This window comes from Daphnia pulicaria, chromosome 9 (genome assembly GCF_021234035.1).
Source record: "Daphnia pulicaria isolate SC F1-1A chromosome 9, SC_F0-13Bv2, whole genome shotgun sequence".
In the NCBI taxonomy this organism is placed as follows: Eukaryota; Metazoa; Arthropoda; class Branchiopoda; order Diplostraca; family Daphniidae; genus Daphnia; species Daphnia pulicaria.
The window spans coordinates 1,560,212-1,582,641 of record NC_060921.1 but is presented as its reverse complement, the minus strand read 5'-3'; the positions used below and the strand labels follow the sequence as shown (position 1 = coordinate 1,582,641).

Below are 22,430 nucleotides of genomic sequence, written 5' to 3'. Positions count from 1 at the left end.
ATGACTCCATAGATTCGAAGTATTTCCCTTATTGTCTCCTACTTCTTTGCACAAATTGCATTCCCAAACTTTTCTATCATCAACCTCGTATTCGATAAAAAACTCCCAGACGGCACTCGATTTTCCTCGCCCCATTGCAATCACTGACGTATGAATCACAACAAATGACTGACGTAACCTGATTACTCTGTTATTGCCGCCCGACGGAATAATAGGAATTATCCGTCGAAGAATTTTATTGCAATTTTTAAACAGTGTACTTGGTTTTCTGAGCGCTAGATGGCGTTATACAGATATTTAGATATATCTGAATCGAAACAATCGATATAGACTTCTACGGTTTTTCAGATATATCTATATCGCGGTCTAAATATCGCCATCCCTACTTTTTTTTTGCAAGTCGGTGTAAATTGGCAAAGTATTACGACAGGGTTTGTTAGAATGCTGACTGGCGTCCGCGTCCCCTCAAGGTAGGAGGCAACTCAATCTAGGCAATATGATAACACGCTTTTTTTTTTCAAACACAGAAGAAAATTTCGGAATGCATTATTCTTGTAATAGGCAACAGAGACCACTGCTGTATGCATAAAAAGACAGTCTACTGGAACATCGATAAGAGTTAGAAGGGGTGCTAAAGTGGCGTGATTATAGACATTCTTTAAGCATAACATTATAACATCATGAGGTAACCGTACGTTTCTTTTGGCTAACGATGGTTTTATCATAGCCTTTGTCTTTTGATCATTTTCAGCTGTCAAATTAGTCATTTTCAGCTCCTTTGCACATTCCTGTAAAAATGTATCAGCACTGCCGATAAAAACTAACTGCCGATTCGGCAGCGTTCGGCAGTTATTCTTTGTTAACTTTTTGGTGATGACTAACGATAGCTATTCCACCAACAAAGCTCACTTGTTAATTGTTCGATGATGGTTTTTTTTCCTACTAAATCTATTTCACGGAGATGACGAATATTTTTGGTTTATTTTTTTTCCGTTCCACTCTATGTCCGTGGATGCTAAGGGCTGTCACTAGGTGGCTAAATATTTCAGTGTGTTTAGGGATTCAGCCCTAGTTTGTGTTGGACGTTGGTATTGGGAGAGGGGAGGGGAGGGGGCATCAAAGTTTTAAGACAACTGACATTCAACTAGTTCTTTTCCATCGAGATGCTGGCCGAGAAGGTTACTTTAGTTATATCTTGGTACTCTTTTTCCTGACATTGTTCTTCATAAAAAAGGTAATTGCTGCTTTAATTCTTAATGTACAAGTTTGTTATAGTTAATTTACGATCTTAAATTCATACTAGCCAATTCAAAGTGGCCATGCCTGTTGTACACTTGTTCAAAATGTCGTCTCTTGCTCCATGTTGCAAGTTTCGTCACACGTCACAGTACTTTAGAACAGTACAAGTAACAATGTTGAGTAACTTAATAATCCCAAGACTTTGTTTCCATATTAAAATTCTGTAATTGAGTTTGAGATTGAGTTTTTTTAGATTACTAATTATCAAACATTTGTTATTTGAAGTTTCATATCATTTGGAAATAGTTTCTGTGATTAGTTTTGTGAATTTTTGCAGTTGAGATATGCGCTTGAATAAAGCGTGCGAAAGCATGCACAGTCGAGAATAATCTGAGAAGTTTCTTTTACTAATCTAATTTATTTTTGACAGGTTGGTGGAGATGTTTCTCAATGTGCAGTGCAGACGAGTGCGCAAGTCAGCAAGATGCCTGTAATTGTATCATGTTGTGAGATGACAATGGGAAGAAAATGGAAATCTGAAATGGTAACAATTTACGTGAAAAACACCTTCAGTGGGTTTACATTTTGCTTAACTTGTTGTCTGTGTTCTTTGCTTAGAAATAAGTAGGGCATAAAACTTTGATATAGATGACATTTGATAATGACTAAGTGCATCTAATTAGAGCCTTTGTGAAAAATTGTAATTTTCTTTAAACAACTTTCCTAGATAGAATTTAATTTTCATTTTTAATTTGTTTGAAAATGTTCTGGGTCAACCTATTAATGTTCTTTTGCTTTATTAGATTCATTGGTAAACTTGGTGTTGAAGCTGTTGATGATGGTGATTTCTGGTGTGCAGTGGTGCGGAAGTCATTTTCTGATTGAGAAATGCACTGATATGAAGCTTCTGCAGACTTGCTGTTCAACATCAGACTTGGTGTTGGTGTTGATGCAATGTTGAGCTTTTGTGAAAAACATTTGTGTTAGATGACTTTCTGGCATTTTGTTGGTGTGTTCTGCTTCCTGTACACATGTTGGGGTAATGCTGGATGAAAAGTTTTATTTAATTATCGACTTTAACTAAATCTCTGTTCTTGTTTCAGTTCAGTCGGACGCCGCCGTTCCAGATCTGATCCATTGGTGAAGCTGAGAGGTTGCTGTAATTCAAGACTGATAGATTATTCAACAAATTAAAAATGCAAATCTATTGTCCCTTTTCCCTAAGTAAACAAAATGTCCTCATTTTGCTAATTGTGTGAAAACCAGGAATGTTATGATGTCATGAGGAATTGTAATGAGATTTTATATCATAATTAAACTACAAACTGAAATGATTCAACACTTCTTTCTTCATAACAATTTTGTAATTTACTGTATTTAATCAATAACATAAACAAATTAAATAAATCATTTAAATTAGAATTATTTTTCATCACCCCTTTTACCAAATAAATAAATAATTCCCAGCCCAAATTTTTATTAATTTCTAAATTTCGCTAACCGCCATTTATTATTTTACAAGTCTTTTTCGCAAAAAATTGTGATGTTCTATAATCCCTTTTTTTTTCTTGTTTATAAAATTAACAAAATTGATTGTATCTACTTAATTTTTTTTATATTTTATATACAACCACATATATTTTATGACCCCCATCAGGGAGGGGGAGGCCTGTGACTTTCCCAACCGCGATAATAACATGTGCCGTTATTATTTTGTTGGTGCAGAAAGCCGGAATTTAATCTAGCAGTTGTCGACTATGTCAAATCTGACATGGGGCCAGATTGCCACAATCGTATACTGCACATTGCACAAGTAAGAAGACAAAAGACAACAGATGAAACAAATTCAAGTCAGAAACTCACTGGCAGAGCAAAACCACAAAAAAAAGGGATACAAATATTTTAAGTCAGCAACACAGGATACCACTTGCAAAGCAAAAAACACAATGAGAACAGACAAAAATATTTAAAGTCAGCAACCCGGATATCACTGGCAACTTCAGGAGACCGCCAGCACAGCTACTTCTGGGTAACACTGGAACCACACGCTGCATACAACAGTTCAACTAGTCTTCATCACATCTTACACCATCAGGCTGCAACAAGGTAACCAACAGCGGACCTTTTTAAGAAAATAAAAAAATTACCATTGGGGAAACACAGTGTGTACACAATTAAACAGGACTCATTAGGATAAAAGAATACAAGGAGTAAGACAAAACTATGCAGTTCAACAGATCTCTCCGATATCTCAAATTTTACAAAGGAAGTTAGAATTAGCAAGGTATTCAAATCGCAAATTGATCTCTACTCTCTAGTAATATTAACAAAGTACTGTAGTAGGAAATTGAATAAAAATAATTACTTTTGCTTTTGCATGGGACGAGATGTACGGGTACAGGCAGCAAGACACACGAGGCACGACATTTCGGCAAAATGAACAGGCACTCAAGTCCGAGTTAGATGATTTTTGACAAATTGGTATTGAAATCACCTGTAAATTTACACATCGAAATTTAACATGAAATATTTATAACCTTAAGAAATTAACAAAAAATACCTTTACATTTTCATCATGCGAAACGTCACGACCGGCATCCCACTTCTGCTGCGTCAAGGATCAAAATGGCCAAATTTGATACATGTAGACAGTAGCGCCACCTAGCGACAGCCAATTGGATTGCTTGCTTGCGGACAGCACGCAGCAGCTAAATTTGAATTCGTCACGCCTTTCAGTCTTTCACTAGCTACGAAATGAATCAAGTGGGGATGGACACTAGATTACTCCAGCAGCTTTCCCTATGACACAACACACAAATTCTTTAGTTAGCTATTTTGGATCATTCTCCTCAACTTTTTCAACATAACAATCTATAATATTATAAATAAGTAATAGGGTCATTAAGACAAATAATACAACTTACAAATTACAATTTTGTGAAGAAAACAATCATTTTCCTGCCTGTGGCTGAAAGGCAGCAGTAACAATTATCTGTGTTTGAGTTAGAGTTCCAACTAACTTTGGCATCAAACAGTTATGCATGTTGAATCTAAAGGAAATATGTCAATAAACATTCCAACAATAATGCAATAAACTACAGTTAATTGCTACCTACTGCTTGAGTAAAAAAAATTCAGTAGAATTCAACACATGTTGGTATGCGCCCTGCATCTTTATGTGAATTATTTAAGTTGCCTGATGAAGATTACCCATGGCCTTGATTATGTTCCCATAGCTTTCTCTATGAAAAAAAATAACATTTCATGATATCAAATTAAAGTTCAAAATTTATGAAGGGAGAATAATACTCGTCTTTACTTGTAGAAACATGTTGGAAAAAACAACAAGTGTCCACACTGGGGTATTTAAAAGACCTACCAACATCAATAGAGTAATTACGATGAATATTAACTATCAATGTAAAGAGGTATTCACACAATTGTGACTAAATTGTTATGGGTTTTTACCTGTATTAATAGGGTGGAGCATTCAGCAGAACGACGATTTTAATGAAAGAATTGATGGTAGGATACTTGTACTTAGCTAGTTGCCTTCCGCGTTCCTTTCCTTCCTACACGTTATAACAAGAAATATGAAAGGTGATCCAACACACATAGGGAATAAAACACATCACAAACAAGTTGCACAGAAATCAACTTGAATTTACTTATGAATTCATCGGTAAAATAGGAAAATATGGGAAAACTTTTGACAACCATTCAACAATCTGCCATCACAAGATAAACAAAAACACCTATGTCATCTATTGGACACCTCCGACACTTCAAGTCCCAAAAGCGCAATTTATTTTTATTTTTTTTAGAAACAACATTGAATTTTTTAATTCTAGTGTGATATTGTAGATCTTAAGTCGTGTTAGATTTAACCTTTTCCTTAAGCACGAATTCCAGCCACCTGTCGGAGCAGACGGACATATTTTTAGCCAGCTAGTGGGAATTAAGTGACGGCGGGATTACTTTCGGAATTCAGATAGCTCACGTCATTCGACTGAGCAGAACAGAACTGCAGATGACAGATGACCAAAACGAGTTTTCGTGTATTTTTGCGAAATAATAGAGGAAGAAGTAAAAACGTAAATGCTTGATTATTTTTTCAATATTTGATAGAAAAGACGTCGACTGATGACAAATAAGAAATGTCTGGTCCTATTCATAACAAGATAAACAGTTTTAAAAACACCAACAATTTTTACAGGTCGAATCCAGAAGGTAGGCCACACGGTGGCGTTATTCGGTTTTCTCACACTATCACTATGGAAAGTTCAAAAACCAAAAACACCTTTGAACATTTTTATCTTGGTTTCCCGTTTGAAGATAAAATAAACAGACAAAACACTCTGTTGATGTTATAAGATTGATGTCTGTAACAGTCTAGTCTAGTCGTAGAGCGCTTCCCGCTTCATATCGTTTGACCGTGGCGTGCACAAATATTGAAAAAAGTGGTCCACTCTAATTCAAATAAAATCGTCATGAGTGGTTCCAAATTAGAATTAAATGAAGAGCAACAAGTCGCTCTTGATCAGGTCGGATTTACAAAAAACCTTTTTTTTTCGAAATCAGTGCTGCATGATAAAATGTGTCAATTGATTTTGTTTTCGATGAATTCTGTGTTCTTACGAGACTTCTTAATTAGTTTAGGAATGAGGTAAAGGACTGCCAATTAAAAGACTCCAGTGACGAATACCTTTTGAAATGGCTGAAAGGTTAGACTTGATTTCGCATACTAAAAAAACAAGTTTCCTTTTTTTTACTGAAAGTTTTCATACTGACCTGTAAATAAAACGTTACACTTGCATTTCATTTGGCGAGCAAAACAGCACAGGTTTTCGATGTGGGTCGTGCAGAGAAAATGCTCAGACAGGTATGGAAATACTTCAATTTTTTCTCAAAAAGCGCCAAAATCTAAAAGTTTCAAATGCGCGCACCAAAGTCCTTGGAGTGGAGGCGAGAGAGCGGGGCGGATGAAATCCTGCAGACGTACGTGCAAAAGGAAGTCTTTACAAATTATTTCTCCGTTGGGCTGGTTGGAATTGACAAATTCGATGGTCCCGGTCAGTAAATGATGTCCTATATGTCCTACATGTTAATCGTTATGTTTATTCTTACATGATTTAATACTCCGCCTTCCGTTTACTCCTTCAGTGTTCGTGTGTGTCATCGGGAGAGTAGACATCAAGGGTAAAAAATGCGTGCAATGAAGTGTTCTCGTTGATTATGCTTTAATTTTGGTTTGATACAAATAAATTAGGACTTCTTTTAAGTGTTACGCATAAAGAATTCTCGAATTTCACGACATGGATGTGCGAGACTTTTGCTCTGGCCATAAATCAAGAAATCGAGAGAACCGGTAAGCGGACAACCCAGCTGACACTCATGCTGGACTTTGAACATTTCTCCATGAGACAAATGGCTAGCAAACAAGGTATACAGATACATTTCAAGTGTCATTGCAAGCATTACACAATTCACAACGATTTGCACAACGATTTTTACAACATAAAGTGGTAGAGGCTCTTTTGGAAATGATCAGAACATACCTAATCAATTACCCGAATTCTTTCCGTCGAATATTTGTCGTCAATGGTACAGCATTAATAATGATGTGTCCATCTTCATCGCACTTAATTACTTCTTAATTTTACAGCACCCAAAGTATTCCATCTGCTTTTCGCCTTAGTCAAACCGATTCTATCACCAGCCGACATCCCGAAAATCAAGATATTCGGTAACGACAAAAATGAGTGGGCATCCGCTTTACTGGAGGAAATTGACGCTGAATACGTGCCATCGTATTACGGCGGGACCTTAACCGATCCCGATGGCAACCCCAAATGCCCCAGCAAGGTAATATTACAATCTTCATTAAGAATTATTAAAGTAACGCTAACAATTGTTGATGTGGAGGACAGTTAAATATGGGAGGTGAAGTACCTGCTTCGTATTACCTGAGCAATAACGGACCCGTTGCTAAGGACTACATGGAAACCATGACGATCATCGCCGGCGCTGGTGGTCGAAAGAAAATGAAATACAAAGTTGATGTCGCTTCTTCTATTCTAAAGTTAGTCGTCAATGTAATCAATAATAATAATATAATAACCAACTTAAATGTGTGAATTAAACAGATGGGAATTCATGACGGAAGGAGGTGACATCCGATTCCGAGTTTACACCAAGAATGCCAAAGGGAGTGAAGAAGATTTGGTTTTACCGTGTCGAGTTGACAGCCATTTGGCGATGGAAGAAGGTCAGATGGCCTGTGACGAGCCTGGCAAATGTGAGTGATCCATCACACGCTTTATTATCACGGCCCTATAGTCTAATCATGCGTTCTATTTGTCACCGAGCAGATGTCTTCGAGTTTGACAACACTTTCAGCTATTTGCGAACGAAGAAAGTCCGTTATCGAATCTTTGTCGAACCGCCCTCATCGGAGAAAGTTTAACAATAGTCACATTTTGAAGAGGAGAGATTATTTGTTGTGCATGTGGGTAATATAAAGGGAAACACTTCGAGCCCATAGAATAAATATAAATCTCTATAAGGAATCATAAAGTCTTGTCATTATTATTTTTTTTCAAATGTTAACTTTTTCTGATTCAAACACGAAATGGTGTCAACAGCTATAGTCAAGTTACCCACGGCGTAAACAATGATGCTCTTGTCGATCGCCTCTACAGTCTACATTCTTTGTCTAGTGTTGATGGTCATCGTGAGCCCTAAAGAGATTCGTGAAAGCGATTTCTCTAGTTTTATTTCAGTGATGATTCTGGCCCGTTCTCGCCCATCGGTAGAAAAATCTTCGCCCTCGGCACGAAGAGAAAGGCACAATTCAAGGACGAGACGGAAACTCCCAACATCTGAAATAAAAAGAGAAAGTCAGGGAACAACATGTATAAGTTCCAAACCACATGGAGATTTCCTCAGCAGTGTAAACGCGCTTGTTAGTGGGTTGAGTAGCGCTCACGTTGGCTCTCCGCCCGTGTACCAGCCAACAAGGATACAGATTTATAAACTGGAATTCTCGGTGTCATTGAAAAAGGCAACAACGAAGTCAAGGTGAGCAAGGAGAATTTTCAAAATCGCCCCTTTACTTAGTCATTTCTATTCAGTCGTCCAAGGATCTCTGACGGATTTACACGGTAGATTAAAGCTTTCTGCAATCTGCATTTTGTGATCTGATTCGACTGGTACGGTAGTCTAGAAAGATGCATTTCTAACGATTTCTTATAACTAATTGCGGCCCTAAGCCTAATTGCAACTCATTTAATTTGTATTTGAATTTCTTTCATTTTTGATGTAATGATCCGATGTTGATGATAGAAGATTTATTTTTTGGCAAAACAGATTTGACACGCAACAACCTGATTTCTCGCCCATCTCAAATGTCGGTCACGGACGCCAGGCCATTTCGCCCAACGCAATCGACCTTCTTCCAACAGGTAAAATATTGAAATAATGAGTAACCCTCAAAAAAGGGAAATTTGCTAATCAATAATTCGCTTGAAACTCAAGTCTGCAAGTGAAGGAGGAAAATACAAGCGCCCGGACTGCAACGGAAATTTGAAACTCAAATTTCAAGTTGGTAAGTTCCATTGCCAAATGGAAATTTAGTTTACGCAATAGAAAGTGAGGTAATACAAATTGGGTGATTTTTGTGTCAGATCGAGGGTACGACCCCATCAAGGCGGAACCGGCGATCCAACAAGTATTTTTTTTTCTGATAAAACCGGATAAAACATTTAGAAAAATTGCATAATTTATCTTTAATGTTCATTTCTCACGCGTTAACTTTATTAGCTTAGGAATGCCGTGGCAGACTGCAAACTGATTGACACTAGCGAAGAATACCTCGTCAAATGGCTAATTGGTATTATAAGAAAACCATTTTAAATAACAATTAGAATTAATATGAATTTAAATTTAAATTACACAGTGCAGGATTTCGATGTGGATCGTGCCGAAAGGATGCTCAGACAGGTATTTGTAAAATTACTGGCATAGCTTTGGTCATCTAAACCAAAACAAAAAAATATTTGCGTTCGCACAAAGTCCTTGGAATGGCGGCGCGTGAGTGGCGCCGACGATATTCTGGATTCGTACGCACCCAGCGACGTCTTGAGACAATATTTTTCTATGGGACACATCGGAAACGACAGATTCGGCTGTCCGGGTAAGTCTAAAAAAATCAAACAATTCGCACAAAAGTGATTTTCTACATTTAAAATTCCTTCCGGAATTCCTACGCCGTCTTCCGGACGATCCGGATGCAGTATTCGTATGTTGTCTGGGAAGAATGGACATTAAAGGTAATATGAAAGATAACAGACAATTATTTTTATCCCTTAAGAATACAACGACAACCTTTTTTTTTATCCACCCAGGACTTTTATCGAGTCTGACAAAGAAAGATTTCTACAATTATTTGACCTGGATGTTTGAAACCTTTTCCAAGACAATCCAAGAAGTCAATAATAAGCGAACAGGGTACCACACTACTAGACAGACGCTGGTCTTCGATCTGGATCAATTCTCAATGATGAATCTAACCACCAAACCAGGTCAAACAGATTTTGTACAACTTTAATCGTGTAACAGAAATGATTAACCTTTTTTTGTAGCCGGAGCTGTTATGAACGGAGGAGGGGCCATTGTCGCTATGATCAAGTATTACTTGTCCAACTATCCCGATAGTTTCCGTCGAATTTTCGTCATTAACGGTATAATTCACTCAGCAAAAATATTCAATTAGAAAATGACATTTCAAAAATATCGTTCAATGACCAATGCTGGAAATAGCACCGTCGATTTTCCCGTGGGTTTTCGGCTTCATCAAACCTTTGCTGGCCCAGAGCGACGTCCCGAAAATCAAAATATTCAATTCCAACAAGAAAGAATGGACATCGGCCTTGCTGGAAGAAATAGACGACGAGCAGCTGCCCACCTATTATGGAGGTAACATGACCGACCCTGACGGCGACCCAAAATGCCCCAGAAAGGTACGAATCAAAAATGAGAGTCAATTTTCCTTTGAGCTGAGTCAACTGTCAATTTTGATCAATGGGCGACGGCAGTTAAATATGGGAGGACAGGTACCCCATTCTTTCTACCTGAGAAAGAACCCGCCGATTGCCAAAGATTACATGGAAACTCTAAACATCTCTGCCGGCGTCGGTGGGAAAAAGAAACTCAAATTCGAGGTAGTCGTCCCTCATTCCGCAATTAGGTAACAAATGTGACGTCAAAATGTTAAAAACTTTTAGACTAAAAATGACTTAAATCAGATGGGAATTTATGACGGACGGTGGCGACATCGGATTCCGTATCCTCAATAAAAACGCGGAAGAAATTGTCCCCTTGAATCGAGTGGACAGTCACATCATAATGGAGGAAGGTCAAGTTACCTGTAACGAGCCTGGCCAATGTAAGTTATTCAATCAACCCAATAAATAACCGTTTGAATAATTTGTACTTTTTTTTTAATTGCCCGATCAGATGTCTTTCAGTTCGACAACACCTACAGCTATTTACGGAAGAAAAAAGTTCACTACCATATCGTTGTCGATTTGCCGGATAACACTCAATAATCAATTAGTTTTTTTTTTTCTATTGAACAAATTAAATACTTAATATAATTAGAATTCTACAAGGACAACAGAGAAAAAAACCAATTAATAAACGATTTGTCTCTTTTTAAATGATTGCAATAACCTTCATCGAAGTGAAATTCGATTCCCGTTAGAATCGGATATCATTTCAGTTTGTTTTAACATGAGACCGCAGCCAGACGTTTAAAAGTTGCGTTTAAGCCATCGTTATCAGTGCTCGGCATGTCAAATGTCGTGTTTGATTTAAGCCCAGACTCTTATCAGCATTTGATAGAGCCCCCCGGACGCAATTTTTTAATCTTAATGATTCACCATTAGAGAAAATCAGAAAGGAGGACTGATCAAAAGCAAACTGGAACTACTGAAAGGGTGCTAACCCAAAAACAGGTTTTTATTTTATTTTCGTGATTTGCAACAATTGCTGGTGGTTGTTTTTGAGTTCAATTGAAAAGGGGTAGAAAAAGCAAAGGATTACAACAGGTTTGTTTCGTTATTCCAGGAATAGAACTAAGTGCAAGAAGCAGAAAACCCTCTTGATAAACAAAAGTCTAGTCTTTCTCGACGTCCAGTCTGAACAGAAAAGTAGTTTGAGCATCACCTGCATCCGTATATAGTCAAATTAATTCAATTGATTTCCTGTTTCTTTTTGCTGTTTCATTTGTCAACACGCTCACGTCTCGCCTATTGCGCCGATATGCGCCCACAGCTACAGGCCTACTGCCCTCAATAGAGCACCGTGTGGCATACCGAACAAGTTACGTACTAGATTTCACCGACAATCATCATGGCTGACAGCATCAAACCGCTCACGGACGAGCAGAGAGCCATTCTTAACGAGGTAAGTCGAGTAGATTGAGCTTTTTCAGCTTACCGTTTAGTGGGAGAGTATTACCAGATCAGGGCTGCACGTGATGGATGAATTGCCAATGGAAAAACAACCGGTTATCTGTGTTGGGAAAAAAAAAACATGGTGTCAGTTTCGTCGAGTTGTTGCCATCGAGAGAAATGGCTGGGTGTCGAGTATATTTACATTTTTGGTTTGTTATTGCCAGCGCTAGATGGCGTGGTCGAAAGTCTTTTTCTTCAAAATAACAATAACCCTTTCCGCACCACTCACGCTCGAGCGAATAACCCGATTCTAACGAACTCATTACCATTCAAAAGTTTAGGGAAAAGGTTGGCGATTGTCAACTTGTCGACTCTAGCGACGCGTTCCTCATTAAATGGCTCGTTGGTAAGTCGAAACAGCTGCGCGCGTAACGCAATTTGAGCCGATTAAACTTTTCCCCCGTTTATTTGAATTTTTTCTTTTTCCTTTTTCCAGCGCGAAATTACAAAGTGGATCAAGCGGAAAAAATGCTCCGACAAGTCCGTATATAACCAAACCATTACAATATCAATGAATCTCAAAAAAATAAACTAATTATCTCATTTCAATTTTGACAGTCGCTGGAGTGGCGGCGGTTGAACCGAGTCAACGAAATCCTCCAAACGTGGACGCCACCCGAAGTGATTGAGAAATACTATTCCATCGGTCAGACTGGCTACGACAAATTCGGCTGCCCTCGTAATTATATCCATCAATCGCTATAACATAATCATGTTGACACAATTCAGCCTCCTGTCCGATCATTTCTCAAGTTTGGATGAGCGCCCAAGGGCCGATCGACATCCGCGGCATTATGCAATCGACGACGAAAAAGGAATTGATGCGCTTCATGATTTACATCATGGAGAAGAACGCGCTCAACATGCGACAGAACCCGGAGCGTTGCTCGAGTCCGAGCATCTGCGTCGTCGCCGACATGGAACAATTGTCAATGTGGCAAATGGCTTACAGACCAGGTATCAATTGAACAATTTGTACATTATAAAATTCCCAATTAATCCAGTCGAATGCGCATATTATTCGCCCAGTTTCGCAGATCAGGAACGAAATGGTCAGCATTTACGAGGCTAATTATCCGGAAAACCTTCGACGCATTTTCATCATCAACGGTATAATTAATGAGCCTTTCGTATTAGAGCTAAAGACAACGTAATAATGCAGGGGGGAAATGAATTGAAACAGCTCCTAAATTATTCACCGTCATCTACAACATGATGAGGCCGTTCATGAATCAAGTGACGATCGACAAAATCTGCGTCTACGGATTCGACAAGGACGAGTGGCAATCGGCTTTGCTCAAAGACATCGAGGCCGACCAACTGCCGGCCCATTACGGCGGAACCATGACCGATCCTGCGACAGGAGATCCCAAATGTCCACACAAGGTAATCAATAACTGTAGCTAATCGGGGTGTCAATTTAATGATAACTATGAAATTCTCGCAGTTGAACATGGGAGGAGAAGTGCCACATTCTTATTACGTCAGTAATAGCAAACCAGTGCCAAAGGAAGGGATGCAGTCGCTGGAAATCGGAAGCGGAAGTAGGAAAAACCTGGAATTCGAGATCGGCGCCACTAATTCGGTGCTCAGGTACATTGAAATTTGATTTTTCAATGTTTTATTCTACTTAAACATTTCAAATGTCAAAATATCAGATGGGAATTTATGACCGAAGGAGGCGACATCGGATTCAGGATTTACCACGTCAACGGAAGTAAAGAAGACATTGTCGAGGTGGTTCCCGTGAGCAGGATCGAGAGTCATTTGGTCATGGAAGAAGGCGAAATCATTTGTGATTACATCGGCAAATGTGAGATACTACTAAAATAATTTTCCTCAAATCGATCATTATTTTAATAACATTTGATGACTTAAAACGCAGATGTGGTCGAGTTTGAAAACAGTTTCAGCTTCTTCAAGTCGAAAAAAGTCTATTACAACGTCGAATTAGCAGTCAAATAATGCTTGAATTGTGGGACTTTTGAATGAGTTTAATGTTAAATGTGTATAAGAAATAAAATCCTATACGAATGTTATTTTCGTGATTTTTTCGTGATAAACCGATAGCTATAAATAACTGAGGCACAGTCTTGTGACTTTACGTAACTCTGTATAGAGCTCTACAACTGCACATGCATCACGATAACGTCAAAATGATGTCGCAGGTATATAATATCCATAAAATATTGTTACACACTTGTACAAGTTGAAGTTGCTAGCTCACAAATCTGCGACCGAGTAAAACATGTTTTGTATAAATCAGCATTTGCCCTTAAAGTGGTCATTTTTCAGCAGAGTTGCCTTTTGTTTTTACACGTCCAACCTGCATCGATGCACTTGACAAATGCTGGGCAGATAGACCCTCTCCCAAAACACAATTCTTTTGGGACATTCCCACCAGAAATATAAGTTGACTCTGATTGGACACAAGTCAATTAGAGTCTGTCATTGTTTCCGAACGAAAAGTAGCTACTGGGACAGAAAAGACGTAATAAATGTCCAGACGTCCCCCGTGTGGTTACGTAACTATGTCCTCGATATTTCCCACACATTGTGAGGTGAACGTCGGTCGGAATGTCTGTCATTTCTCCACTGATTGACACGCAAAGACATGGTTAGTAACCACCTATGAACTGAGACGTGATTAAAAGTGCGCTTGTTCCACATTTTCGGAAAGTTATAGTCCAGGACACAAATAGCTGCCAGCCAGCTCAAAGTGCAACTTTTTGACACGGCATTGGCAGAGGTAATTATACGATCTATATATCTCTACGATTCTTTGATTGACACCAGCAGCGCTAATCTCGCTTAATCGTGACCTGTCAACTGGCCGTTCACACCCAACACCCAAATGCTAGTCCTTGTTCCAATATTGAGTCTTGTGAAATAAAAATAGCCATTACAAGGTCCATATCGACAACCTTTCCCCCCTTTTTTCTGAGCTTACAATAGCTCCCGTATGGATCAGCGAGGATTTATCTGTTTGCCAAGAGATTGCGTGTCTATAAATACGTAATTGGTTCGCGTCAAAATTCTCAGGTCAAAAACAAAACACCAGAATCGGATGTTACGTAAAGTTACGTAAAATCTAGCGCCATGGAATTATTAATTTAGCGGTAATCAGAATAAGTTTGTAATAAGAAGAAGCAATTTGTTGACGCATATGAATTAACTGCTATAAAAAAACGAAATAACCATAATAAGCAATTCCCTCTAGAAGAATTAAAGATAATTGGATCAAAATAAATGATTTAAGGGAGTAAAGGCGTGGACGTGATGGCCTTATCAAAATGACAATGTTATCTCTCCTACACGTATACACCTGTAAAGCCTTCCAATCACATATCAGATTACTCGTATAAATACAACGGCACCAAGGCTCACACAATGTAATCAAACGCCCGTGATCACAAGTCGATTTCCAAACAGTCGCCAGTAGCTACAAAAATGTTAGTGTCTCAAATGAGTGAAGCGCAAAAGGAAACTTTTGACCAGGTAAATTTGCTTGATTCATTCAACAACGTATTTAAAAAAAATTAAATCACAGTCTATGATTTATTCAGTTCAAAGACAAAGTTAAAGATTGCAAATTGATCGATCCCAGCGACGATTACATTCTCAAATGGCTCGTCGGTAAGTTAGTTTAGTTTTTTTCAAAATCTACGCTGTACTGTTTGACCCTTAAAACGTGATCCAGAAAAACGTGGCTATCTAATAAAAAAATAATCGATATCTTATCTGACGTTTGCCTATACAGCCCGAAATTTCGATCTCGATCAAGCCGAAAAAATGCTCAGACGCGTAAGTTGTCAATCTTTACGTAACGTCATGGACATGGTTTTTTAAAATGATTTTAATTTTGGATAAAAATTCAGTCTGTCGAATGGAGGAAAGCGAACCGCGTTGATGGCATCGTAGAACAGTGGGAGTAAGTTGCGTCATCCAAATTATAAGATTTTGATTACATAAACTAACATAATGAATTTATGTAACAGACCGCCAATGGCTCTAGTCAAGTACTACCCCATGGGCATCATCGGAGCTGACAAATTCTCCTGTCCACGTAAGTTGGAGAAATTGGGCTCAATTAAATTTAGGTAATTTGAATTTGATTCGTAAACAGTGTGGATCGTGTCGTTTGGCAAGGGAGACTGGAAGGGAATTTTGCAGTCGGTCAGCAAACGCGATTATTTGCGCTACATTTCCTACATGGCCGAAAAGAATCTAGCGGCCATGAGGAAGAATTCTTTACAGACCGAAAACCCCGTCACCTATCAGACGTTCATTATCGACATGGAGGGACTGTCGATGCGGCAAATGGCCTACAAACCTTGTGAGTATATTCATATTACATTAAAAAATTTAAGTCAAAAATTTCAATTTGAAATTTGAATTCAGTCAGAGATGTCGGATTCGAAGGAATTCAAATTTCAGAAGCCAATTATCCCGAAAGTCTCCGACGAGTCTTTATAGTCAACGGTAATATTTTTAGCGCAAAATAAATCATTTATTTTAACGAATAATTAATTGTCGATGTGACGCAATCAGCTCCCAAAGTGTTCACGTTCGTGTTCAACATGGTGAAACCGTTTCTGCATCCGGTGACACTCGACAAGATCAGCGTCTTTGGATTCGACAAAAGCGAATGGAGCGCCGCTTTGCTCAAAGAAATCGACGCCGACCAACTTCCGGTTCATTTCGGCGGGACGTTGACCGACTCGAAAGGCGACCCCAAATGTTCCAGCCTCGTAAGTTTTGACTGCACATTCCACACTCGTGTGAATTAATAGTGACCGCTCATTTGGAATATGCGCAATTAAAAAATAAAACAGATCAGCTTGGGCGGAGAGGTGCCACAATCTTATTACATGGAAGCGATTAAACCGACGCCCAATAAGAACATGACGTCTCTCTCCATACCAAGTGGCAGCAAAAAGAAACTGGAATTCAAAGTCATCCAATCCAATTCCATCCTCAAGTAATAATAAATATAATCCACATGAAAAGTAATAACCTTATTTGATGATTAACTGTTTTATACTAAATTCAACAGGTGGGAATTCATGACGGAAGATGGTGACATTGGTTTCGGGGTTCATTACGTGGAAAGGAACGGAGACAAGTTTGATCTGGTCAATAACGAACGAGTCGAAAGTCATTTGATGATGGAAGAAGGCGAACTTCTTTGCACACGACCCGTTCTCTGTAAGTTTTAATTCAATTAAACCTTGACATTTCCCTTGCCTCTTAATCACTCAATTATGTAATGCAGATGTCGTGGAATTCGACAATAGTTTCAGTTACCTGCGATCCAAGAAACTTTGGTACCGGATCGTCGTCGACCTCCCAATTTCCAATTATCATTGAGAATTCCATTTGTTCGATTGCTGTAACTCATCATTTTTGCATTTGGTTTGATTCCGACGATTGTCCCCTTAAATATTGGAGTTTGTGCGCGTTATTCTATTTACCAGATGTTTGTTAATATAATCAAGGGCGTTCCACGAATAGCTTGAAATAATAAACAGTTTAAACAATTCCCCTCACAAATCCCTACACAAAAATCGACCGGTTTCAGTTCGGTTTATCTTTCAGTTGATTGGACTCCCATCACCAACGTTGCCCTTCATTGGACTGGTTGATAGCAGAAACCGACTCCCGACCGCGGGACTCTTTTAATTACAACATAAAAATCGCAGGACTTGTTATAAAGATGAAATCCTTTAAAATGTACCCATGTTGCTTTGCCATTATCTCGAGATCGAATATTAGCGTTTTTGGCTTGGATACAGCCAAGTAACTTCCGCAGCAGATTTTTCTGACAACCAACATCCGCTTATTTTTCTCGAAGGTCGGCACCAAACATGACACGGACATCTGTTTATGTGGTCACCAAGAGTCAGCACAACAGATATGTTATCCGTGCTGATGCGCACAACAGTTTGCTCTTTTAACCCACAGTATCGACTGATTGGAGACTAGATGCTCGAATTGAAACAAGTTAAATAAACGATAAATATGTTGGATTCATAAATAATAAAAGACATTTCGGCGTATCGGCGGATGCAAAGCTGAAAAAAAAATTAGGCAGATCGAATCAAATTTCAGATGTTCGTCAGGATATTTAATCCTGGATCATTCTCTCCAATTTCAAATGGCACCGAGACCTTTTTTAATGGAAAGATAGTGGCCACTTTGTATACATAATGATCCGGAGGTTATTTTCATGTGGTGAACTACGGATTTTGGTCGACCTGTACGAGTGTATCATCACTTCTGCCTCGCACAAATAAATAACGCAGACGCTAGCAATTTGTTCAGGAGCTTATAAAATAACGGTGCAATCACGAAACCTTGTAATAGAACTTAAGCGAGTCCTGTTGAATAACATATAGACTAGCTCTTATAGTTATTTCACATGTGTCGAAAAGGTGTTATAGATATCGCTGATGTGAGACCCGTGTGTGCTGTGTTACACATGTATAAAACATGTTGTGTTACACATGAAAAATTCGGCGGTTATTTCGAGCGCCAAATCGTCGAATTATTGGAATTGTTTCCTTTAGACCCCCTAGAATTTATTCTCATCATTGTTAAATTAACTTAGTCTTCCATGTATGATCTGATGTCAAGTCCAATCAAGCTGCGATAATTAGCCAGCGCAAATTTCTGTACGTTTTAGGTCTACAAAAATGTTTCTGATTAACGAGCACTGTACAAATAATAGTGTAGGGTTACAACATTAGCTGGAAGTTCTCGTTATTATACAGTTGCGGCCGTGTAGAGCAGATTGATTGGACTTGACGTTATGGACAAGATCACAAACCGATCCGCGTTACGGTTCGGTTTACTCAGCCTCAGCGTTGGCGAATGCCAGTCTGACCTTTCATCTATAGCTCTCTTTTTCGCTGCACTCTTCATCTTGATGAAATTACATAATCCCTCAGTTCATGTTATAGCCACGCCCTTTGAAGGATCTCGCATACACGCTGGGAATTGAGACCTCCTCGAGAGCTAAAAAACTGGATCTAATTGAAAGTTAGTCGATTTAGAGTAACTCGCACTGTGTAGTACTGGAAAAAAATGTTTGTGTCACAGCTGAGTGAATCACAAAAGGAATCTTTTCAACAGGTAAAATTTTAAAAAAAGTTTTCCCTTTTGACTTGGTCATAAAAATTTCAAGTTGCATTTTGCTTGAAGTTTTTAAAGTTAAAACTTTTCAAATTTGATAGTTACCCGCAGACAAAGTTCTGAGGTACAAAACAAAACAAGCCTGATTTGCTGTCGTTCTACAAATGAGCTATTTTTGTATTTCCCATTTTAAGTCCCCCCTCCATTGGTTATTTAATGAACCCCGACGGAGTAAACAGTTCCGGTCAACGGCCTAGCTCAGGAATAATCGTACTCCGTACTAATGTCACGATTTACAATCAATGCCACCAAATAGTTGAAATAGAATAGAGATGCCCTACCTTGAAGCCTGGGAAATACAGCCAGGCATCAACATGTGCTTCATCCTCTGAGAAGAGTTCCACCAGGTGGGATATAGCAAAAAGTGGGTCCTCGTGAATACACCCACACTCACATGGGCATACACGAGGAAATTTAAAGAAAGGGGAAAAACTCGATCGACATCTGTAGTTTCTTCATCCAAACGGGATGCTGTTTATCTAAACAAAAAAATAAAAAATGGGTTACGAAAAATATTGACAAACAAGTCAGGAAAAGTTGAAAACGAGACAGTGGGTAAACTAAATGCGAGAGTTTTAGACTTTTAATTATACATGAAAGTGCATTTATGCTAGTCTTGCAACAGTAAAATATCTAGGTCATAGGTTAAGAAAAGTAATGAAAATCATTACCCAAGTGATGACACTGAGATTGCTTGCTGATGAGAAGTTCATCACAAGCCATGACTTGCACATCTTGTGGTTGTGATGGCTGACCCTGGCATCAAATCTGTACAAAGGATAAGGTTACAATCAGTTCAAACCAACTGCCATGCATTGACAAGGGGCTTACACATGCCATAGTCAGGAACTAAAACTGCACACATTGGTAAAGGTGTAATTCTTTTATTTAAGCTCCCATAATCACTCCATTCAAATTCTAGTTTCCTTTACCTGCTAAACAGCATATGATTTGTATTAGACGATTACGATTGTATCACGAGCCAGGTAGAGTTGAGACGACGACCACGTTTTTTGGCAAACAAAGCAGACGACTTTAGTTCTAATTATTCATGCTTAAATATCGATAGAGATTTATTACAAATCGAATCATTCATCAAATGTAATTTTCATTCCATTTAGTTGAAAGAGAATATCAGAGATTGCCAACTGATAGATACCAGTGACGAGTACATTCTCAAATGGCTAATCGGTAAGTTAATTTCAACATAATTTTCAGGCTATAAAATTATATACAATAACTGTTGATTGATTTGATGACACGATTCGACCCAGCTCGTAGTTTTGACGCTGGCCAAGCCGAGAAAATGTTACGACGCGTAAGTTATTATTATTATTAGAATAATGTTAGTGAATGTAATCAAATGTTGTCATACACCAAAATTTCTGTTTATCCAAGCAAAGTCGATCGAGTGGAGACGGGCCAATCGCATCGATGAAATTGTCGACCAGTGGGAGTAAGTTCTAATATTCTTTAGTGGCGGGTCTGATTGTTACATACAATTAAGCAAGTGCTGGGTGCTGACTCGTTTTCTGTTTGTGTCGGTTTATAAGGCCGCCGATGGCTCTAGTCAAGTACTACCCCATGGGTATCATCGGCTGCGATAAATTCTCTTGCCCTGGTAACAATAAAAATTAATATAAAACCAAGATTTATTATTATAAGCAAACATTTTACGACGTCTGTGTGTATATGACAGTTTTGATCGTGTCGTTCGGCAACGCTGATTGGAGGGGGATTTTGCAGTCGGTCAGCAAACGCGATTATTTGCGCTACATTTCCTACATGGCCGAAAAGAATCTAGCGGCCATGAGGAAGAATTCTTCGAATCAAGTTAATCCCATGCTTTATCAGACCTTCATTGTCGACATGGAGGGACTTTCCATGAATCAAATGGCCTACAAACCCTGTGAGTTTTCATTATTTTTCTTAATAGAGAAATGTTTGGAATTTAATGTTGTTGTTTTTTAATTTGGCGCCGATTGGTTAAGTCAGGGAAGTCGGATTCGAAGGAATTCAAATTTCAGAAGCCAATTACCCCGAAAGTCTCCGACGAGTCTTTATAGTCAACGGTAATATTTACAGCGCAAAATAAATCATTTATTTTAACGAATAATTAATTCTCGATGTGACGCAATCAGCTCCCAAAGTCTTCACGTTCGTGTTCAACATGGTGAAACCGTTTCTGCATCCGGTGACACTGGACAAGATCAGCGTCTTTGGATTCGACAAAAGCGAATGGAGCGCCGCTTTGCTCAAAGAAATCGACGCCGACCAACTTCCGGTTCATTTCGGCGGGACCATGACCGACTCCAAAGGCGACCCCAAATGTTCCAGCCTCGTAAGTATTAATTGCACATTCCACACTCGTGTGAATTATAAGTGACCGCTCATTTGGAATATGCGCAATTGAAAAATAAAACAGATCAGCTTGGGCGGAGAGGTGCCACAATCTTATTACATGGAAGCGACTAAACCGTATCCGAAATCTTACATGACGACGCTAACCGTACCGAATTTCGGAAAAAGAAAGTTGGAATTTAAAATTACCCAAGCGAATTCGATGCTCAGGTAAAAAAAAAAAATAATAAACATTTAAATATTTAATTTGACAATTTTCTAAATTTTTTTTTTTATCTCAGGTGGGAATTCATGACGGAGGAAGGCGACATTAGTTTCCGGTTGTATTACGTCAAGAGTAAAGGTGGGAAAAAGTTCGATGTCGTGAATATGGAACGAGTCGAAAGTCATTTGATGATGGAAGAAGGTGAAATCGTTTGCACCCAACCCGTTCTTTGTAAGTTTCAATTCATTTTGATATAATCCTTTTTGTATTTAGCTCTCTTATTCACTGAATTATGTCATGCAGATATCGTGGAATTCGACAACAGTTACAGTTACCTGCGATCCAAGAACATTTGGTATCGCATTACCGTCGACCTTCCCATAAGCGAACGTTCCGCTTCGTGAATTCAACCGCAAATGTTTGAAAGAAACTAATAACTTAACCACACATTCTTGTTTTTGTTTATAAATATGGGCTAACTTTTTATTTCCCTTGGTAAATAAACGCTTTAGAATACACTGCTCAAATTTCCACCATAAAATCTAAACAAGGTCCCATCTTTGTGTATAATTAAAATAATAAGAAATTAGATTACGTATAATATGATGATGTGAAGACGTTCTACAATTTATGATGATGTTAAGGGTTTTTTCTCTTAAGTTAAAAAAAGTTTGGGAGATATAATATTATTAAAAGAGGCCGGCCCTGGAGACTCATTCATTCAGGGCATCGATATAACTTGATCACGATTCCGTCACGAATAATAACGATGGCTCATTTTGAGTGATGTTGAATTGTTCTGACGGACCCATCGATTCCGAATAATTTATTCAGAATTCTTCTTCTCCCCCTTCGCCTTCTCCATCATCAACACACATGACGATAACCCCCCCGGGGGAATGTTATATATTTAT

At 38.6% G+C, this 22,430-nt stretch overlaps 4 protein-coding genes and 3 long non-coding RNA genes across 18 annotated transcripts; 5 read left to right on the top strand and 2 right to left on the bottom strand.

Moving 5' to 3' along the window:
* Nucleotides 1–1,091: 1,091 nt before the first annotated feature.
* Nucleotides 1,092–2,573, top strand: LOC124313552. Of its 2 annotated transcripts, none has more exons than XR_006910766.1 (4): nucleotides 1,092–1,234; nucleotides 1,670–1,783; nucleotides 2,043–2,278; nucleotides 2,348–2,573. It is a non-coding gene; the product is annotated as an uncharacterized LOC124313552 (long non-coding RNA). The 2 variants fall into 2 exon arrangements; XR_006910765.1 differs by having other exon boundaries at nucleotides 2,343–2,573.
* Nucleotides 2,574–2,931: 358 nt separating this feature from the next.
* LOC124313545 lies at nucleotides 2,932–5,025 on the bottom strand. Of its 4 annotated transcripts, none has more exons than XR_006910739.1 (7): nucleotides 4,708–5,025; nucleotides 4,549–4,614; nucleotides 4,352–4,481; nucleotides 4,164–4,289; nucleotides 3,800–4,038; nucleotides 3,605–3,733; nucleotides 2,932–3,361 (listed from the first exon to the last, which is right to left on the bottom strand). It is a non-coding gene; the product is annotated as an uncharacterized LOC124313545 (long non-coding RNA). The 4 variants fall into 4 exon arrangements; XR_006910741.1 differs by having other exon boundaries at nucleotides 4,171–4,289; XR_006910742.1 differs by having other exon boundaries at nucleotides 4,356–4,481.
* A 507-nt stretch (nucleotides 5,026–5,532) lies between these two features.
* LOC124313156 (SEC14-like protein 2) lies at nucleotides 5,533–7,808 on the top strand. Of its 2 annotated transcripts, none has more exons than XM_046777914.1 (11): nucleotides 5,533–5,783; nucleotides 5,899–5,963; nucleotides 6,078–6,121; nucleotides 6,191–6,311; nucleotides 6,403–6,438; nucleotides 6,509–6,682; nucleotides 6,763–6,843; nucleotides 6,905–7,104; nucleotides 7,170–7,321; nucleotides 7,386–7,537; nucleotides 7,611–7,808. In XM_046777914.1, exons 1-11 carry the CDS (start codon nucleotides 5,755–5,757, stop codon nucleotides 7,703–7,705), a joined length of 1,149 nt encoding a protein of 382 aa, XP_046633870.1. In that variant the 5' UTR covers nucleotides 5,533–5,754; the 3' UTR covers nucleotides 7,706–7,808. The 2 variants fall into 2 exon arrangements, with proteins under 2 accessions (XP_046633870.1, XP_046633868.1); XM_046777912.1 differs by having other exon boundaries at nucleotides 5,534–5,783; nucleotides 5,894–5,963.
* Nucleotides 6,679–19,711, bottom strand: LOC124313613. Of its 2 annotated transcripts, XR_006910883.1 has the most exons (4): nucleotides 19,622–19,711; nucleotides 19,232–19,429; nucleotides 11,740–11,814; nucleotides 6,679–8,120 (listed from the first exon to the last, which is right to left on the bottom strand). It is a non-coding gene; the product is annotated as an uncharacterized LOC124313613 (long non-coding RNA). The 2 variants fall into 2 exon arrangements; XR_006910882.1 differs by lacking the exons at nucleotides 19,232–19,429; nucleotides 19,622–19,711 and having other exon boundaries at nucleotides 11,740–12,025.
* LOC124313103 (SEC14-like protein 2) lies at nucleotides 8,133–10,958 on the top strand. The gene is made up of 15 exons (XM_046777831.1): nucleotides 8,133–8,319; nucleotides 8,373–8,450; nucleotides 8,608–8,702; nucleotides 8,776–8,845; nucleotides 8,925–8,968; nucleotides 9,061–9,130; nucleotides 9,197–9,240; nucleotides 9,313–9,433; nucleotides 9,534–9,569; nucleotides 9,645–9,821; nucleotides 9,882–9,980; nucleotides 10,060–10,259; nucleotides 10,335–10,486; nucleotides 10,545–10,684; nucleotides 10,756–10,958. The coding sequence occupies exons 3-15, from the start codon at nucleotides 8,646–8,648 to the stop codon at nucleotides 10,845–10,847; spliced, it is 1,302 nt and encodes a 433-aa protein (XP_046633787.1). The 5' UTR covers nucleotides 8,133–8,319; nucleotides 8,373–8,450; nucleotides 8,608–8,645; the 3' UTR covers nucleotides 10,848–10,958.
* Nucleotides 11,129–13,795, top strand: LOC124313167 (SEC14-like protein 2). Of its 3 annotated transcripts, XM_046777946.1 has the most exons (12): nucleotides 11,129–11,255; nucleotides 11,368–11,450; nucleotides 11,575–11,706; nucleotides 12,033–12,102; nucleotides 12,193–12,236; nucleotides 12,315–12,435; nucleotides 12,510–12,713; nucleotides 12,786–12,866; nucleotides 12,940–13,142; nucleotides 13,204–13,349; nucleotides 13,415–13,569; nucleotides 13,642–13,795. In XM_046777946.1, exons 3-12 carry the CDS (start codon nucleotides 11,653–11,655, stop codon nucleotides 13,719–13,721), a joined length of 1,158 nt encoding a protein of 385 aa, XP_046633902.1. In that variant the 5' UTR covers nucleotides 11,129–11,255; nucleotides 11,368–11,450; nucleotides 11,575–11,652; the 3' UTR covers nucleotides 13,722–13,795. The 3 variants fall into 3 exon arrangements, with proteins under 3 accessions (XP_046633902.1, XP_046633903.1, XP_046633901.1); XM_046777947.1 differs by lacking the exon at nucleotides 11,368–11,450; XM_046777945.1 differs by lacking the exon at nucleotides 11,368–11,450 and having other exon boundaries at nucleotides 11,129–11,348.
* On the top strand, nucleotides 15,135–22,034 carry LOC124313159 (SEC14-like protein 2). 4 transcript variants are annotated; one of them, XM_046777921.1, is made up of 12 exons: nucleotides 15,135–15,254; nucleotides 15,323–15,392; nucleotides 15,517–15,560; nucleotides 15,635–15,687; nucleotides 15,755–15,822; nucleotides 15,883–15,959; nucleotides 20,727–20,859; nucleotides 20,942–21,022; nucleotides 21,092–21,291; nucleotides 21,376–21,521; nucleotides 21,593–21,747; nucleotides 21,820–22,034. In XM_046777921.1, exons 1-12 carry the CDS (start codon nucleotides 15,207–15,209, stop codon nucleotides 21,918–21,920), a joined length of 1,176 nt encoding a protein of 391 aa, XP_046633877.1. In that variant the 5' UTR covers nucleotides 15,135–15,206; the 3' UTR covers nucleotides 21,921–22,034. The 4 variants fall into 4 exon arrangements, with proteins under 4 accessions (XP_046633877.1, XP_046633879.1, XP_046633876.1 ...); XM_046777923.1 differs by having other exon boundaries at nucleotides 15,883–15,997; nucleotides 20,765–20,859; XM_046777920.1 differs by lacking the exons at nucleotides 15,135–15,254; nucleotides 15,323–15,392; nucleotides 15,517–15,560; ... (1 more) ...; nucleotides 15,755–15,822; nucleotides 15,883–15,959 and adding exons at nucleotides 18,159–18,890; nucleotides 20,072–20,141; nucleotides 20,225–20,268; nucleotides 20,354–20,406; nucleotides 20,504–20,571 and having other exon boundaries at nucleotides 20,650–20,859.
* The last annotated feature ends 396 nt before the right edge of the window (nucleotides 22,035–22,430 follow it).

Bases quoted from the DNA above. Each gene is read 5' to 3' on its own strand.
- LOC124313156 (XM_046777912.1), top strand. From the start codon at position 5,730: ATGAGTGGTTCCAAATTAGAATTAAATGAAGAGCAACAAGTCGCTCTT. The intron at 5,964-6,077 runs GTTAGACTTGAT...CGAGCAAAACAG, and splicing joins CCTTTTGAAATGGCTGAAAG to CACAGGTTTTCGATGTGGGT. The intron at 7,322-7,385 runs GTTAGTCGTCAA...TGAATTAAACAG, and splicing joins GTCGCTTCTTCTATTCTAAA to ATGGGAATTCATGACGGAAG.
- LOC124313103 (XM_046777831.1), top strand. From the start codon at position 8,646: ATGTCGGTCACGGACGCCAGGCCATTTCGCCCAACGCAATCGACCTTC. The intron at 9,570-9,644 runs GTAATATGAAAG...TTATCCACCCAG, and splicing joins GGGAAGAATGGACATTAAAG to GACTTTTATCGAGTCTGACA. The intron at 9,822-9,881 runs GTCAAACAGATT...CTTTTTTTGTAG, and splicing joins GAATCTAACCACCAAACCAG to CCGGAGCTGTTATGAACGGA.
- LOC124313167 (XM_046777947.1), top strand. From the start codon at position 11,653: ATGGCTGACAGCATCAAACCGCTCACGGACGAGCAGAGAGCCATTCTT. The intron at 12,436-12,509 runs GTAATTATATCC...TCATTTCTCAAG, and splicing joins CGACAAATTCGGCTGCCCTC to TTTGGATGAGCGCCCAAGGG. The intron at 13,143-13,203 runs GTAATCAATAAC...AAATTCTCGCAG, and splicing joins ATCCCAAATGTCCACACAAG to TTGAACATGGGAGGAGAAGT.
- LOC124313159 (XM_046777921.1), top strand. From the start codon at position 15,207: ATGTTAGTGTCTCAAATGAGTGAAGCGCAAAAGGAAACTTTTGACCAG. The intron at 15,255-15,322 runs GTAAATTTGCTT...TGATTTATTCAG, and splicing joins AAAAGGAAACTTTTGACCAG to TTCAAAGACAAAGTTAAAGA. The intron at 21,522-21,592 runs GTAAAAAAAAAA...TTTTTATCTCAG, and splicing joins CAAGCGAATTCGATGCTCAG to GTGGGAATTCATGACGGAGG.